Here is an 18,471-nt window from a genome sequence, read left to right on the forward strand (position 1 = left end):
TAACTCCTCAGCTTTATTCACCTTGCGCTAGTTTGCCTGTAGCTTGGGGAGCAATCCCAAGATAATTACCTTGAAGATTCATCTTTTGAATTTAAGTGATATTTGTTCAAAATCTTTTGGCAGAACCTTCTTTCTAGTTCTGCAATCCATTCATACCAGCATGGATGAAAATAACTGGATCCCTCTCCCCCCCCCCCCCACCCAACCTCACTCCAAGTTCCTCTCCAACCCTGAGAAAATCTCCTTGACCCTGGTACTGAGCAGGCAACAAAGGCTTTGTGACTCATGCTGATAGGCACAGAGAACTGCATATATTCCCTCAAATTGTACTGTCCCTTACCAGTCTTTTGTCTTATCTCTGCTCACTTGATTGCCTCTCTGTATCACGGTACGTTTACTCATCCTCAGTCCTTATTCTCATCTATATAGCTTATGACAATCTTGTAACTGTTAGAGAGTTGCCGGGGATGGGACACCTCAAATGCTACCCCATAATTCCCTCACCTGCAGTCCTGACCTCAAAGTGGATTTGGACTCTTGGCCTCAGTGTAGGCCTAGCGTAGCGTCCTCTTGGTCTGGTGTGGTAGTCTCCTGGCCATGCGGGCCTGTCTTTCAGCAGCTTGACATGGTGGTCTTTCAGCCACCCATGGTGGTCTTTCAGCCCAGCGTGACCTCAGTTTAGACTTCCAGTCTTGTCGTGATTCAAGGTCCCGCACAGACTGGAGGCAAGGTGCTGGTGTGGATTGGGTTGGAAGGACTGGTATTCCAAACATTTTATTTCTCTATTTTTTTTAATTCATTCTAATGATCTGTCATGCTGGCTTTTTAATTTCTTCATTTTCTAATTTTCTTTTCTTAATAACTTGTACTGAAGAATTTGTACTGAGGTATCTTGTACCTAAAATAGTGTCAAAAGTGGCAACTTGTAAGTTTTTCACTGTATTCATTTGAGTACATGTGACAATAAAGCTAATTCAATTTAGTTACACCCTCCTGCACCTGAATGAACTGGGAGATGTAGTATCATAGATGCAATAATGAGTCTGCACATGCTTTACTTCTTTCTTTGACCTGACTGGAGTTTCCACTTTTGTGTTTGTGATTCATTGGGCAGAAAACTGATGAGCCCCAGAAATGACAAACCCCAGCTGCCATTCCAATGGTGTTTGTTTCGCAAAACACTTAAGCAATGTCACTCACCAGCAATGCAATAATCCCAGTGCCAAATTAAAACAGCTTGCTAAGTCCTTCCATACATGTGACTGCTGTCAACAAAAATTCTGGCCTGGTGTTTGTGGTATGTGTGAGCATGTGAAAGTAAAAATAGTGTGTCTCATGGCCTTCTTTAGGTAAATGCAATGTACTGTACTGCAATCAATACATTTCAGAATGTTTACATGCTTGGTGGATAATATTTGTATTTTATAACATCTTGCATTGTCATATGGTAGTCATTGTGGCAGGAATCTTTTATATGGATCATGGAGGCGGAGGCATTCGCACAACTGCAGCTGCTCAAAAGACATACTCATACCTTTGCCTACCTTTTCACATTGTTCATTTTGTGGATTTGCAATGGGTCTCATACAAGCTTTTTACACCTTTTTTTAAAAAAAAGTCATTCATGGGATGTGGGTGTCTGTCGCTGGCTGCGAAATGCCTACTCACCCTTGAGAGACTGCAGTCCCTGTGCTATAGATGGACCCAAAATGCCCTTGGGGAGCGAGTCCTGGTTGGACAGAGGAAGCGCTTCAGTGATACCCTCAAGGCCCCATTGGCAAAGTTCAGCATTTCCACAGACACTTGGGAATCACTGGCCCAAGAGTATCCAAAGTAGAGGAGAAGCATCCAGGAGGATCTCGAGGAGAGGGGCATGATGAATGTTGAGTTTAGGGATAGACATTTGATTACTCTTGGTCAAGTTGGTCAAGGGAGGAATTGTTGGGTATTCTAAAAGGCATTAAGGTGGACAGGTCCCCACGTCAGTTACTGAGGGAAGCAAGAGAGAAAACATCTGGGGTCTTAACAGATATCTTTGCAGCATCCTTGAACACAGATTAGGTCCCGGAGTACCAGAAAATTGCTAATGTTGTCCCCTTGTTTAAGAAGGGTAGCAAGGATAATCCATGTAATTATAGACCGGTGAGCCTGATGTTAGTGGTAGGGAAGCTGCTGGAGAAGATACTGAGGGATAAGATCCATTCCCATTTGGAAGAAAATGGGCTTATCAGTGATGGGCAATATGGTTTTGTGCAGGGAAGGTCATGTCTTATGTACTTAATAGAATTCTTTGAGGAAGTGACAAAGTTGATTAATGAGGAAAGGGCTGTAGATGTCATATACAGGGACTTCACTAAAGCGCTTGATAAGGTTCCCTGGTAGGCTGATGGAGAAGGTGAAGTCGCATGGGGTCCAGGGTGTACTAACTAGATGGAAAGAGAATTGGCTGGGCAACAGAAGACAGAGATTAGTAGTGGAAGGGAGTTTCTCAAAATGGAGAACTGTGACCAATGGTGTTCTGCAGGAATCTGTGCTGGGACCACTCTTGTTTGTGATGTACATAAATGATCTTGAGGAAGGTATAGGTAGTCTGATTAGCAAGTTTGCAGATGACACTAAGATTGGTGGAGTAGCAGATAGTGAAGTGGACTGTCAGAGAATGCAGCAGACTATAGATAGATTGGCGAGTTGATCAGAGAAATGGCAGATAGAGTTCAATCCGGGCAAATGCACGGTGATGCATTTTGGAAGATCCAATTCAAGAGTGAACTATACAGTAAATGGAAAAGCTTAAAAATGTGTTGCTGGAAAAGCGCAGTAGGTCAGGCAGCATCAAAGGAGAAGGAGAATCAACGTTTTGGGCATAAGCCCTTCAGGAATGAGGAGAGTGTGCCAAGCAGGCCTACTTGGCACACTTTCCTCATTCCTGAAGAGCTTATGCCCAAAACTTCGATTCTCCTTCTCCTTTGATGCTGCCTGACCTGCTGCGCTTTTCCAGCAACACATTTTTAAGCTCTGATCCCCAGCATCTGCAGTCCTCACTTTCTCCTAGTAAATGGAAAAGTCCTAGGGAAAATTGAGGTACAGAAAAAGCTGTGTGTTCAGGTCCATTGTTCCCTGAAGGTGGCAATGCAGGTCAATGGAGTGGTCAAGAAGGCATATGACATGCTTTCCTTCATGGATGGAGTATGGAGTACAAGAGTTAGCAGGTTATGTTACAGTTCTATGACTTTGGTTCAGCCACATTTGGATTACTGCAGTTTTGGTCGCCACATTACCAAAAAGATGCGGAGGCTTTGGAGAGGGTGCAGAAGAGGTTCGCCAGGATGTTGCCTATATAGATGGTGCTAACTACGGAGAGAGGTTGAGTAGATTAGGATTATTTTTATTAGAAAGATGAAGGTTGTGGGGGGGGGGAACCTGATTGAGGTCTACAAAGTCATGAGATGTATGGATAAGGTGGATAGCAAGAAGCTTTTTCCCAGAGTGGGGGACTCAATTACTTAGGGTCACAAGTTCAAACTGAGAGGGGAAAAGTTTAGTGGAGATATGCATGGAAAGTTCTTTATGCAGAGGGGTGGTGAGTGCCTTGAATGGATTGCCAGCAGAGATGGTAGAGCCAGGCACAATAGCATCATTTACAATGTATCTAGGCAGGGAGCAAAGGGATACAGATCTTTAAAATAGAGGCGACATGTTTAGATAGAGGATCTGGATCAGCGCAGGCTTGGAGGGCCATAGAGCCTGTTCCTGTGCTGTAATTTTCTTTGTTCTTTGCCTTGAGACTTGCCATTACGGAAAAATAGAAACAGCAGAAGGAGCATGCTTCCATACCAATGCTCTACCTACCCTTCCCCTGATCACTACCTGACCAAGTGTGACAGAGCCTGTGGTAGCTGCATTAGTCTGTACAGCTGCCTATGGACCCATCCTGAGAGTGGAAGAGAGTCATCCTTTATTGCATGGGACCACCAATGATGATGAAGGAGGGAATTTCAGGATATTGATATTAAAGGAATGATAATACATTTCCAAGTTAGGATGATGAGTGGTTTGGAGGGGAACTTGCAGAGGGTGGTGTTTCCATGTACAAATGGAAGTGGTTATGGGTTTGTGAACACTTCCACTAACACTTCCACTACTGAGCATCAGTGGTGGAGGAAGTGAATGTTTATGGATATGGTGCCAATCAAATAGGCTGTTTTGTCCTGGATGGTGTCAAGTTTCCTGAGTATTATTGAAGCTGTACTGATTAAGACAACTAGGGAGTATTCAATCATATTCTAGACTTTAGCCTTGTGGATGGACAGGCTTTGGTGAGTTACTTTCTGCAGGATTCCAAACCTCTGACCTGGTCTTGTAGCCACTGCATTTATGTCATTCATCTAGTTTCATTTTTGGTCAATAGAACGTCCAGGATGTTGATAGTGGGGACTGAGTGATGGTAATGCCATTGAAATGTAAAGATAGAATCCAGCTGACATTTATTGCAACTCAGTAACATATATAAATATTACACTAACAGGCACATCAGTGTCTGGGCTCACATTAATTTATTGGATTACAAAGAGCAACATGCCTCCATCAGTGTGTCATGTTTCCTGATTAAGGAGCAGCACGACAAAAGGTAGTACTTCCAAATAAACCTGGTGTTGTGTGATTTTTAACTTTGTCTACCCCAGTTCAGCACTGGCACCTCCACATCATGCTTCAGATGATTCAAGTTAAAATGACATAAAAGACTCTTATACCCACAGATTGTGTGCTATGATTGTATGATATCATGAGCTTATCTTTTTGTGGTATACTGATTGTGAGACATAACACAACAGCTGCCAGATCAGCTGAGTATTTCCAGCACTTCCCTTTTATTTGCTTGATTGCGAGCAGTTGCAATATTTTACTTTTATTCTGAATGAATTCTGACAGGACTTAATTAGTCTGAACAGTGTGATCTGGGTCTAGGGTTTCTACTCATTGTACTGGTTTTACCGGAACTTTCACATGAAATCAGCCAAAAACAGCATAAAATACTGCTAAGTTTTAACTGCATATAATGTCTTTAACACTGATTCAGGTACCATTGTATTGAAGGGGACTTCGTCATCAGATCAAATTAATGATCTGGTAAATTTCTCTTCAATGTGCCTGTTCAAGGAGGCTTTTTAAATTAAACTAAATATGTGAACATAAATCCACTAATTGGTAAGTTTTTATAATGTTTATTTAAAATATTTACTTTACTATGAAACTGTTTGCTGTAGACTAATGTAACTAATAAAATATTCTGTACAGTTTTTTTTTAAAAGTAGTTTTTATTTAAAACCAGTTTACTTACAATTGTGGGTGGCACAGTAGCTCAGTGGTTAGCACTGCTGCCTCACAGGGACTCTGGTTTGATTCCAGTCTCGGATGACCATCTATTTCGAGTTTGCAAGTTCTTCCTGTGTCTGCATGGGTTTCCTCCAGATGTTCTGGCTTCCTCCCACAGTCCAAAGATGTGCAGTTTGATAGATTGGTTGTGCTAGGATTAAGCCTGGGAAATGAAGGATTACAGGAAGGGGTGGATCTGGATGGGATGCTCTTCTGATGGTCAGAGTGGACTTAATGGGACGAATAGCCTGGTTCTCCAAGGTAGGGATTCCATGATTCAATGGTGTATACTAGATACTTCATTTAAAAAATGCTTCTATTTTTAATATATCTATTTTACCCTATGTTAATAAAACTGCATCTTGCTACCACGTATCAAGGACTTCTTAATTGCCAAGATAAATAATGATATTCTATTACGCTGCTTGATTGCGCTGGATCATGGATACTTTCTTGTGTGATTTTGCAAATATCAGTTTAGGCAGAAATTTGATCTTTAACTTTAGCAAATTGTTATAATTTCAAACAAAGTGCACCCTAATGCTATTTGTACCCAACTGGAAACTCCACATCATTAATTTGTACCTTTGCAGATCTAAATACAAGGATGGGAAAGGACTGCTGTTCAGCAAGAGAAATGGGTGAACGCATTAACCATTTTCAGGAATCACAGTGAAATGTGAAATTAATGTTTTGGACAAGTTGAGATTGTATGACTGATCAGCAATCTACCTTTGTAACACAAAACGCTACCACATAATATCTGCAAAACAACATAACAGGAACGTTCAACATTGTGCACATATTCCAACTGTTACAGGGTACATTTAGAGCTAATCATGGAATTACAGAATTCAGTATCACAGAATTATTACAGTGCAGAAGGTCATTCGGCCTATTATGTCTCCATTGGTTCTCAGAATGAGCATCACAACATAGTTCTATTGCCTTGCCCCTTCCCTGTAGCCCTGCACATTATTTCTATTTAAATGATCATCCAATTGCTTCTGTAATGCCTCAAATGAACGTGCCCCCACCACATTTCCAGTCAGTGCCTTCCAAATCTGAACCACTTACTATGTGAAAGAGTTTTTTTTCTGATATCTACTTATTTCACAAATCACTGTAATTCTCTGCCATATTCTTGGCCCTTTTTTTTTGAGCAGGAACAATTTCTCCCTGTTTACCAGGCCTTGCAGTGCATCTTTTCTTGGTGAACTACACACATACTGCGATACAAAATTCTCCTGAACGCAGTCTAAGAATGCTTGCCCCTCTCTGCTCTTAACATCATCACTTTCCCCGTAAATAATCAGCAACTGAAGTCCCCCATTATTACTAGTCTATAATGCCTGAACCTCCGTAATTTTCCTGCACATTTGTTCCTCAATATCCTTCCTATATGTTGATGGCCTATAGACTACATCAAGCAACTTAAATCCATTCTTCTTGTTCCTTCGCACCAGACAAATCAAATTTGTCCTTGAACACTCGAGGTATCTTCTTTTTCCAGTACAGCAATAGTCTCCTTTACTAAGACCACCATCCCTCCTCTTTGGCTTTCTTTCCTATTTTTCTTGAACACCTGGTAGTTGAGAATGCTTAGCACCCATTCCTTCCCATCCTTCAGCCAACTCTGATGTCACCACATCATAACTCCATGTGGCACTCTGCACCTGTAACTCAGCAGTCATCTTTACTGTATGTCATGCATTCAGTACTAGTTGTATAACAGTAATTTAGAATGTCTCCATCTCCAATTTCTCCATCACACCAACTCCACCTATAAATTTACTATTCTCTCTTCTAGTGCTGGTTGTCCTAATATTCTATGCACACTGGCATTATTCTCTAATATTCTCTCCTGGATAGCACACCCTTGCAGATTTAGTTTCAAGCCTCCTCAACAGCATAAACAACACAACTTACAAGAAAATCAGTTCCAGTTCTATTTGGCTTGTACAGGTTCCATTTCCCCGGCGCCATTTCCAGTGACCATAAGACATAGGAGCAGAAATTAAGCCATTCGGCCCATCAAATCTGCTGTGCCATTCAATCATTGCTGATATGTTTTTCTCAACACCATCCTCCCACTTTCTCCCCATAACAGTGATAGAGTCATAGCATAACCTCTGATCCCCTTGACAATCAATAACCTATCTATCTCTGTTTTAAATTTACTCAAATGACCTGGCGTCTAGCCTTCTGAGGCAATGAATTCCACAGATTCACCACTCTTTGGCTGAAGAACATTCTCCCTATCTCCATTCTAAAGGCTCTTCCCTTTACTCTAAGGCTGTGATCTCGAGTCCTAGTCTCTTCTGCCAATGGAAACACCTTCCCTACGTCCACTCTGTGCAGGCCATTCAGTATTCTGTAAGTTTCAATTAGAACTCCCCTCATCCTTCTAAACTCCATCAAGTATAATCCCAGAGTCCTCAAAGTTCCTCATATGTTAAGCCTTTCATTCCTGTAATCATTCTTGTGAACCTCCTCCAGACCCACTCCAGGGTCAGTACATCCTTCCTAAGGTACAATTGCTTACAATATTCGAAATGTGGTCTGAACAGAGCTTTGAAAAGCCTCAGAAGTACATAGAACATTACAGTGTAGTACAGACCCTTCAGCCCTCAATGTTACGCCGACCTGTGAAACCAATCTGAAGCCTATCTAACCTACACTATTCCATTCTCGTCCATATGCCTATTCAATGACCGTTTAAATGCCCTTAAAGTTGGCGAGTCTACTACTGTTACTCTGAGTAAAGAAACTACCTCTGACATCTGTCCTAAATATATCACCACTAATTTAAAGCGATGTCCCTTTGTGCTAGCCATCAACATCCAAGCTAAAAGGCTCTTACTGGCCAACCTATATAAACCTCTGATTATCTTGTACGTCTCAGTTAAGTCACCTCTCAACCTTCTTCTCTCTAATGAAAACAGCCTCAAGTCCCTCAGCCTTTCCTTGTAAGACCTTCCCTCTACACCAGGCAACGTCCTACTAAATCTCCTCTGAATCTTTTCCAAAGCTTCCACATTCTTCCTATAATGTGTTGACCAGAACTGTGTGCAGTACTCCAAATGTGGCCACACCAGAGTTTTGTACAGCTGTAGCAGGACCTCATGGTTCTGAAACTCAATCCCTCTACCAATAAAAGCTAACACACCATATGCCTTCTTAGCAACCTTATCAACCTGGGTGGCAACTTTTAGGGATCTCTGTACCTGGACACCAGATCTCTCTGCTCATCTACACTACCAGGAATCTTATCATTAGCCTAGTATTCCTGTTACTCCTTCCAAAAGTACATCCTTGCTTTTCTATTCTCGTCCTCTCATGATGAATCATGACATTGTGTTTGCCTTCCTAACTACCAATTCAACCTGCAAGTTTACCTTAACAGAAGCCTGGACTGGGACTCCCAAGGCCGTCTGCACTTCAGATATCTAAGGACTTTGTCTGAGGAATTTGAAGTCTGCCTGCACTATCTTTCTAGACATGCACTGAGTATTGGAATTGGGAGGTTATGCTGCAGCTTGATAGGATATTGGTTAGAACACTTTTGGAATACTACATACAATTCTGGTCTACCTGCTACAGGAAGGATGTTGTGAAACTTGAAATAGTTCAGAAAAGATTTATGAGGATGTTGCCAAGATTCGAGGATTTGAGCTAGAGGGAGAGACTGAATAGGCTGGGGCTATTTTACCTGGAGTGTTGGAGGCTGAGGGATGACCTTATAGAGGTTTATAAATCACGAGGGGCTTGGAGAGGGTGAATAGCCAAGGTCTTTTCCCTGGGTTTTGGGGAATCCAAAACCAAAGGCATAGATTTAAGGTGTGAGGGAAAGATCTAAAAGGGGCCTAAGAAGCACCTTTTTCATATAGAGGGTGATGCGTGTATGGAATGAGCTGATAGAGGAAGTGGAGGAGGCTGGTACAATTACAACATTTAAAAGGCACCTGGATGGGTAGATGAATAGGAAGGGTTTAGAGGAATACGTGACAAATGCTGGGAAATGGGACTACAATAAATGTAGGATGTCTGATCAGCATGGACAAGTTGGATAGAAGAATCTGTTTGATTGCTGTACAACTCCATGATTCTTATTTGTCTGTTTTACCATTCTATTGCTATACACATTTGCAAGTGCTACTAGGAGAAACCTGGATTATGGTTGAAGTCCTTTTTGCTAATTTTCTCCTTGGCTTTCTCAATTCTGACTGCAGGACCACATACCCCTGCCTAACTTTTTGTTGATACCAACATTGAACATTGGCTTTGGCTGATCACTCTCCCCAGAAAAATGTGACATCATTGACCCTGGCACCACAGAGGCAAGATGCCATCCTGGAGTAATGTCTGTAGCAACATGAACACCTGTCAGTTTCCTGAACTGGCATTGGTACTAACAGAGCTGTATGAGTGGGAATAGAGGGTTAGAATAGAATAGAATCCCTACAGTGAGGAAACAGGCCATTTTAGCCTAACAAGTCCACACCAAAATTCCAAGAGTATCCCACCCAGACCCATTCCCCTAACCTGCACATCCCTGAACACTATGGGCAAATTAGCATGACCAATTCAGCTAACCTATACATCTTTGGATTGTGGGAGTAAACTGGAGCACCTGGAGGAAACCCATACAGACATGGGAGAATGTGCAAACTCCACGCAGACAGTTGTTCGAGGCTGGGATTGAACCCAGGTCCCTGGTGCTGTGAGGCAGCAATGCTAACCACTGAGCCATCATGCTGCTCCTATTGTGGGGTTGGTACTGCTGAAGTTATTATAGCAGGTGACAGGAAGAGTGCACACAAATTACAATTTAAACAGCATCATGACAAGAACCAAACTGGAACAAAGGCCTAAGGCAAATGACTGTCCTGGGGAATACAGGCTGGTTGGTTACTCTGCCACAGATAACAAAGAGAATCTTTTCTTGCTGTTATCCATTCAATGAGAGACCTTGGAAAAAGCAGTACCTTAAAACACATGTCACATGACCATACTCCAACAACTAGCCAATCACCAACCACGGTCAGATCAAATACATTCCTAGGTCCATTGTGAAATGTGATCAGATTAAAATGGTCAGATGGGCCCTCATCCCAGTTGTGGAGCATAATCAATGTTATTGAGTCGAAAGGCTTGGTCTTTTTTATCCACCTGTTGGGCATGTTATGACACATTTCTGCAGTCAACATATCCTGTGGTGGGATGTGAAACTTGACATTCTGGCCCAGAGGTTTGGGAGACCATAACAAGACCCTTTCAGAGCTTGGTCTTCACCCACCAAAATAATTAGATTATGCCTGAATGTATTTGAATGGTTTAGGAAGTGGCAGTTCACAGTGAGCTTATTGTTTTTTGAGGGTGTGGGATTTTGTGTTCAAATAAAGACTGAAATCAGTGAGTGGCAAAAAATAGCCTCTTTATTAAGCATCCGCTGTAGCGTAGTTTATGACGGCGACGGAATCTGAAGTACAGTTCTTACAGTAGCCTCTTTACACACAGTTCTTACATACATTAATGTTTTAGCACCATGGTGTTGCCTAATTGTATTAATTATACACAAAAGTTTGCATGACATCTGCCCTGGGGAAGCTGGAGTGATTTAAACATTTGCTAAATGCTGCTGTTACTCCTGATGGGATTAGAGTGCATGTCCGTTCATTTGCATAATTAAGAGGTGTTGTCCTTTTGTCTTTTAAGTTAGTGATGTTAGTAAAAATACTAGATCTATATGATCTAAATAAATTAGGAATTATATGTGTACTAAATAAAAGTATAGAGGATATTAAACTGATCTACTGCAGCTGGGTCATGATGTTTTATTTCCTATTACCAGTCTTGATATTCATTCGTGCAGTTTCACAGAAGCGCCGTTTTGATCATATGTTTCTTAAAGGGTGTAGCGATCCTATTTAATATGTATTTAAAAGGTACATACTGGTTGAGAAAACTGATTTTCTGCAATCAATTCAGGTCCTGAGAGATGGTTGCTAAGGGCTGATTAATATTATAATCTTCCTGTAGTTTTGGATGAGTCATGGAGCCCTGATAATGGGGATGGCATTGTCCTGAACAGGTTACAATTTTAACACTTATTCAGGGGTAGCCTTTGATAGAGAAGCTGGTCTAAACACTTCTTTTGCAACATGGAGCCAATAAGGATTGAAGGTGTAAAGAAGCAGTAATAGGTTTGAAGGGATGTTTTAATTTAGTCTATCTTGTAGTAGTAAAATGTACTGCAAAAAACACAGTTTTATGAATTGAATTTATTGTCACATATACCAAGGCACAGCGAAAAGCTTTGTCTTACGAGCAAAACAGGCAGATGACAGAGTTAGCATAGATAAGTAAATAAAAAGTAAACAGCAGCAAAAACAAAAACACAGGTACAGGCGCATGTTAAGAGTTTGAGAGTCCATTCAGTATTCTAACAACAGTAAGGGAGAAACTGCTTCGAAACTGGCTGGTGTGTGCTCAGGCTTCTGTACCTTTTCCCCGATGGCAGAGGTTGTAGAAAAACATGGTATAGTAAACATAGTGCACTGCTGAGTAAGTTAGTAAAAGAGTTATGAATGAACAAATGGAAACTTAATATTCGTAAAAATAGCATGCTGATTAGTGAGTTTGTAAAGAGAACTATAAAACAATATCTCACAAGGGCTACGTCCAGAAGCCTGACTCCACTCTGACAGCTTTGTAAAGTGCCAGGTAAGGTTACGCCAAGTTCCGAAGAAGAGCCATTGGACTGGAAAAGTTAACCGTGTTTGTCTCTTCTAAGATACTCCTAGACCCATTGACTTTCTCCAGTAGTTTGTGTTTTTATTAATGTAAATGTTCAGGTTTAAAGTCATTTTAAAAATTATTTTGTGGTTTCAGATGCTCATTAAAAATTATTTTGAAAATATGTTGCTGGAAAAGCGCAGCAGGTCAGGCAGCATCCAAGGAGCAGGAGAATCAACGTTTCGGGCATCAGCCCTTTTTCAGGATTCCTGAAGAAGGGCTGATGCCCGAAACGTCGATTCTCCTGCTCCTTGGATGCTGCCTGACCTGCTGCGCTTTTCCAGCAACACATTTTCAGCTCTGATCTCCAGCATCTGCAGTCCTCACTTTCTCCATTAAAAATTATTTTGTCTTATTAGAAAACTGGCTTTATAATACACTAGATAGCTGGGCTGGATCATCTGAGAGGATCATCAGTCAATGATAACAGTGGATGTACCTAGCATTTTCTGAAATAAACACCTGTTTTGATTTCATAGTAGATTCAGCATGTCAGAACAGAAAATTTTGATTTGCTGAACAGGGAACTAGCAGTGTTAATTCAATTGTTTAATCTTGGCTAAGCTATATAGAGCTTAAAAATATGTTGCTGGAAAAGTGCAGCATCAAAGGAGCAGGAGAATCGATGTTTCGGGCATGAACCCTTCTTCAGGAATTCTTCAGGAAACTTGCTGCGCCTTTCCAGCAACACATTTTTAAGCTCTGATCTCCAGCATCTGCAGTCCTCACTTTCTCCTTAGCTATATAGAGGTACTTCTAGGTCACATAGGCAATAGGTATTTGTCACTACTTTCTCAAACTGTAATATAGATCTTGATAGACCGGTGAGTACGAAAATCACTTTGGCTTGTACACTCAGACTTTCAACTAGAAAATACGTTAACCTCTATTGCTGATGTTACATTGCTTCCCAAGATATTGATCAAAAATTAAAATCTTTCAGTCAGTCATAAAGTCTGCATTGCCATCTCATTTTCCCAGCAAAATCTTATATCTTATTCTGCCTTTAATATAGTAAAATGTTTTTAAGATACTTGACAGGAGCTTAACCAAATGAATATTTAATATCAAGACATGTAAAGATTGGTGTCCCAAAGCTTGGTGAAAGAGGTGCATTCAAGGTCCAGCGCTAAAACAACTCATTTCTGTGTAATTAGTGTTTCTGCTTTAGTGCTTGCTTCCTCTTCATCCTTCCTCATCTTACAGCATCACCAAAACTTTCTATTCCTTTCTCTGATGTAGATCTTCAATTTTCACAGGTTTATCTTTGGGTATGGTTGTGATGTGATTACTTAACGTATTCAGATAGATTATGGTACATGTCTGGGGCAGATAGGACCTGAATACAGTCCTTCCAGTACAGAGTTAGGGACACTGCTGCTGTGCCATAAAAACCCTCCCTTGTTGTGATGTAAAATTATAAGTTGTAGTTCAAACATAGCAATTAGCCAATTGTCATGAAAGTCTAAATTAACCACCACAGCTTCTGATTGCCACATATCTAACTGCTAATTGCTCTTCAATATTCCATTGCAATAGCCATTCAAGACGGTTCTTAAAGGGTTGTTTTTTAAATAATCAACTACGATGATTCCCAAGGCATGATAAATTTCAGTTTCTGATAGTTTTTAATTCCATTCTCATATTCCTAGGTTGAAGAAATTGCTTGAACAGGAAAAATTCTACCAAGCACGGAAGGAAAAGGAGAACAACAAGCGATTGAGCAAAGTGCGAGAGGAGCTGGGCAAGTTGAAATCATTTGCACTGATGCTAGTGGACGAACGACAGATTCACATTGAACAGCTCAGCCAGCAAGCACAGAAGTTGCAGGAGCTGGGCCAGAAACTCCAAGAGGAGGAAGAGAAATCCCGAAGTCTTGATGAAAGAGCTAGGGAGGAAAGTCAGAGAGTAATCCGGCTTGAGGCAGAACTTGGACACAAGTCTGCCAAGTCTTTGCAGGAGCATGATGAGATGATGGCCAAACTAGCCACCCAGGAATCTCAAAACCACCGGTTACGACAAAAGCTGTCCAGTTTAAACCGCCGACTTGAAGAGCTGGAGGAAGCCAACAAGAGCCTACAGAAGGCCAAGGAGGAACTTCAGGAATTGCAGGTTAAAATTAGCCATGGAGAGTGTGGAAACTCCAGTCTGATGGCTGAGGTGGAGAACCTGCGAAAGCGGGTACTAGAGATGGAGGGAAAAGATGAAGAGATAACTAAGGCAGAAGATCAGGGCAGGGAACTAAAAAGGAAATTGGAAAAGGAGGAGCTCCATAGTAAGGAGCTGAAAATGGAAGTGGAAAAACTACAGAAGAGAATGGTTGATCTAGAAAAATTGGAAGGTGCCTTTAACAAAAGCAAATTTGAATGTTCACAGCTACATGTTAGCTTAGATAAAGAAAGGAATCTGGCCAAAGACTTGGTCAACGAGTTGGAATTGGTGAAAGCCAGAGTGAAAGAACTTGAAACATCAGAGGCCAGACTGGAAAAAAGTGAATTCCTCTTGAAAGATGACTTGACAAAGCTGAAGTCTTTTACTGTGATGTTAGTAGATGAGAGAAGAGGTGTGGCAGAAAAGTTGCATCAGGAAGAACAGAAAGTGAGTGATGTTAATAGCAAGTTGATGCAGGAACAAAATAAAACAACAGAGATAACAGAGAAGCTGATTGAAGAGAGCAAGAAGCTTCTCAAATTGAAATCGGAGATGGAAGAGAAAGTGTCTGCCCTGCTCAATGAAAGAAATGAATTGAAGGTAAAGCTCAAAGATGAAGAACAAAAATCGAATGAGCTGAGCTTTAGAGTTGGCTTGTTGAAGAAGAGGCTTGACCGTGTAGAAGAAACTGAAAGTGATACCCTCCGAAATAAGGCCAAGAAAGAACTGGACAGACTTCCAGAAGACACTGGACTTGACAATAATAAAATAAAAGAGCTAACATTGGAAATTGAGCGGTTGAAATCTCGATTAAAGCAGCTGGAGGTGGTGGAAGGTGATCTGATGAAGACTGAGGATGAATACGATCAGCTAGAGCAAAAATTCAAGACTGAGCAGGACAAAGCAAACCTCCTGACCCATCAGCTGGAAGAAATAAAAAAGCAGATGACCAGAGGCAAGGAGAAAGGAGAAGCCTTGACCCTAGAGGCTGAGGCTCGCAATCGGCTTCGACTCGAGGAAGCAGAGGTTCAAGCACTCAAGGAGAAGATTCATGAGCTGATGAACAAGGAGGACCAACTCTCCCAACTGCAGGCTGATTACTCCATCCTCCGGAAGAAATTCCAACAAGAGGAAAGTAAAAACAAAGACATGGGCCAGGAGGTGGTCAGCTTGGCAAAGGAACTGGAGCTATCCAAACGCTACAGCCGGGCCCTGAGGCCCTGCCTCAATGGCAGAAGGATGGTCGATGTCCCAGTCACATCCACAGCTGTCCAGACCGAAAGTCCACTCAATGGGCTTGGGGAAGAAGACAATGCTGCAGTTTTTATCCGAAAGTCTGTCCAAGAAGAGAACCACCTGATGAGCAACCTCAGGCAGAAGAAGCCCATGGAGCGGCCCTCGGTGCTGGAGCGCTATCCACCAGCTGCCAATGAGTTAAACCTAAGGAGATCATGGATCCCCTGGATGAAGAAGAAGGAGAACAGCACTGAGAGAGCCACGCAGGCCAGTGCAAGCCCCAGGGAGGTGATCGTGGCTCAGAGGCAAGGCCAGCCACTGCACATTCGAGTGACCCCTGACCACGGCAACAGCACTGCCACTCTGGAGATCACCAGCCCGTCGGCTGAAGACTTCTTCTCCAGCACCACAGTCATCCCCACCCTGGGTCAGCAGAAGCCACGCATCACCATCCTGCCCGCTCCCACTGTTGCCACATCCAAAGGTAAAGCCTCAGACAGCTCCTTCTCACCAGAGCGTGCAGCATCTCCTGTTACAATCACCACTTTCTCCAGGGCTACCTCCCCCCCAGCAAGAGGCAAGGCTGCCTTTCTGGACACAACTACTTGTCCAGACACACCTGCCTCCCCCATTCAGATCATGACAGTTTCTACTTCAGCAGCCCCCGAGTCTTCAGTCCCTCCGGATCAAGCCCAGGAACCAGCCATGGGACGGGCAGTTTTCAAAGTGTCCCCAGAGAAACAGATGGTGCCAACACCAACTCGAAGATACAGCCCAAACACCAACATCATAACGACTGAGGACAACAAGATTCACATTCACCTGGGCAGTCAGTTTAAAAGGCCCGGCAGCAGCTACACCGAAGACACCAGCCCTCTGATAACTGTTCGGCCTCTGTCTGTTGCTGGTGGGTGTGAGAACAAGGAGGTGACAATGGGAACAGTTCTCCGTTCCCCTCGTAACTGCACTGCTCCTAAAAACTCAACCAACAAAATGACCAGCAGCATCACTATAACTCCAGCCAGTACCACATCCACAAGGACTACAACGTCAGTGGTGAGTTAAAGCTTCATTGACTTCTTAATCTTTATTCGGAATGTGGTGATATCTATGTGCATCATGTTTTACCTTCTAGTGTCCTGTCATGTGCAGTGACTTTTTATTTGATCTGGTTAGCCATTGTTTTGTTTGCTTTCACAGTAAATCCTATTGCAGTCACAAATTAACTGAAGAACGGACAGAGACAATTCATGTTTCAAAGCTTGAAAATGTCACTTGATGTAATGCTTAAAAAATGCAATTTCTAATTTGAGGTGTGTTTTTCACCCCCCGAAAGATATGAATGAGCTGGTGCACTCAATTAACTTGGTAGAACCCTCGTTAATAATATTGCTCCAAACAAGTATTCACAGAAGCCACAGTAATGAAGATGGGAAGAAACAGTACTGAGTGTACTTGCAGCTTTGTTCTCAGATATGCAGCAATACTGTACCTGTGCAAGGCTGTGGATTCAGGAAGACCAACAAAATGGAAATGAATGAGAAATACTTCGAGGAGATGGTCTCCATCAGACAAAGAAGAAGCCCTTGAAAAATGTGTATGTGATGAATGAGCATTGAGGTACATGTTTAAAATAATAGGGCACTCTAGCCTCCCCCTATTCTGCAGTTAATATCTATTCTCGATATGTGCTTTGTATTTTCGCTACAACCATTGCCACTCCCTTTGCCTTTTCTTTCACCACACCTTTAATCTCTAAATCTTCCTCTCCTCTTAACTTTGCCCTGACCCTCACTTCTTTCACTTGCCATTCCCACCTATGTAAAAATAATGAAGCCCATCGCATTTTGATTTCTCTTCAGTTTCAAAGAAGAGTAATTCTTGATTTGAAAAATTAACTTTTTCTCTGCAGATGTTGCTGGATCTGCTGAGTTTCTCCAGCATTTTCTGTTTTCATCTCATAATTTAACCATTTTAAAAGTCAGCTAGTAATGCACAAGTTGCATCTTCTAAATTACATAACCGTAACAAACAATTTTGATATGACTACACAGTGTTACTAGTAAAATATTGTCTGATTGAAAACCTACTCAGATGTGGTTTCAGTATAATCTTCTTTTAAAAGGGCTAATGAACTTGGAATACACTAACTTTAGTTTAAGATGATTATATCCGCAGGAAAATCATCCTAGTTTCTGTAACTCAAGTATCAGAATTCTGTTTTAGGTGTTGCATGCTCTAATTTGTCAGCTTATGTTTTGAATTGTTATGCATTGTTAGTCCCTTCACCATACAAGAATAGACATTCCAATGAGTCACGCGTAATTGTCAAGCATTAATTAAGTGCATAAAGCTTGTCAGGAAAAATGTGTTGGAGAATTGATTTGCCATTTATTATGAATCAACTTGAGGCAGTAAACTGTCCATACAGTGTGGAAGCAGGCCATTTGGCCCATCAAGTCCATGTTGTCCCTCTGAAAAGCATTCCATCCTGACACATAACTCTGCATTTCCTATGGCTAATCCACCTAGCCTGCACATCATGGGCAACTTACCTTGTCTGATGTACCTAACCTGCACATCATTGGATTGTGGGAGGAAGCCTGAAGAAAACCCACATAGCCAAGAAGAGAATGTGCAACCTCCACACAGACAGTCACCCGGGGTTGGAATCATACCTGGTGCTGTGAGTTGGCAGTGCTGACTACTCAGCCATGGTGCCCTCCAATGTGGGTCGAATGTTGGTAGAAGCTTCATTTTAATAGGTTGGTGAAGTTCCAACGATATTTAGACATCATGGCATTTTTCTCCCTGCACATCACAAACTTGTGATCAAGTTTCAAGGTATCAAGGTTTGCTATTCGATATATGGAATAAGATTTAAGGTATCTGCCTTGACTCAGTGGTAACAAT

General features: G+C 41.9%; 1 protein-coding gene across 2 annotated transcripts in view; it reads left to right on the top strand.

The window, feature by feature from the left end:
- LOC140483152 (filamin-A-interacting protein 1-like) overlaps nt 1–18,471 on the top strand; it is a 228,905-nt gene that overhangs the window by 173,954 nt on the left and 36,480 nt on the right. For both annotated transcript variants that reach the window (XM_072581168.1, XM_072581167.1), the window contains exon 5: nt 13,824–16,614. In XM_072581168.1, coding sequence (XP_072437269.1) covers nt 13,824–16,614 — 2,791 coding nt within the window. The remainder of the gene's footprint in view (nt 1–13,823; nt 16,615–18,471) is intronic.

This window comes from Chiloscyllium punctatum, chromosome 11, assembly GCF_047496795.1.
Source record: "Chiloscyllium punctatum isolate Juve2018m chromosome 11, sChiPun1.3, whole genome shotgun sequence".
Classification (NCBI taxonomy): domain Eukaryota; kingdom Metazoa; phylum Chordata; class Chondrichthyes; order Orectolobiformes; family Hemiscylliidae; genus Chiloscyllium; species Chiloscyllium punctatum.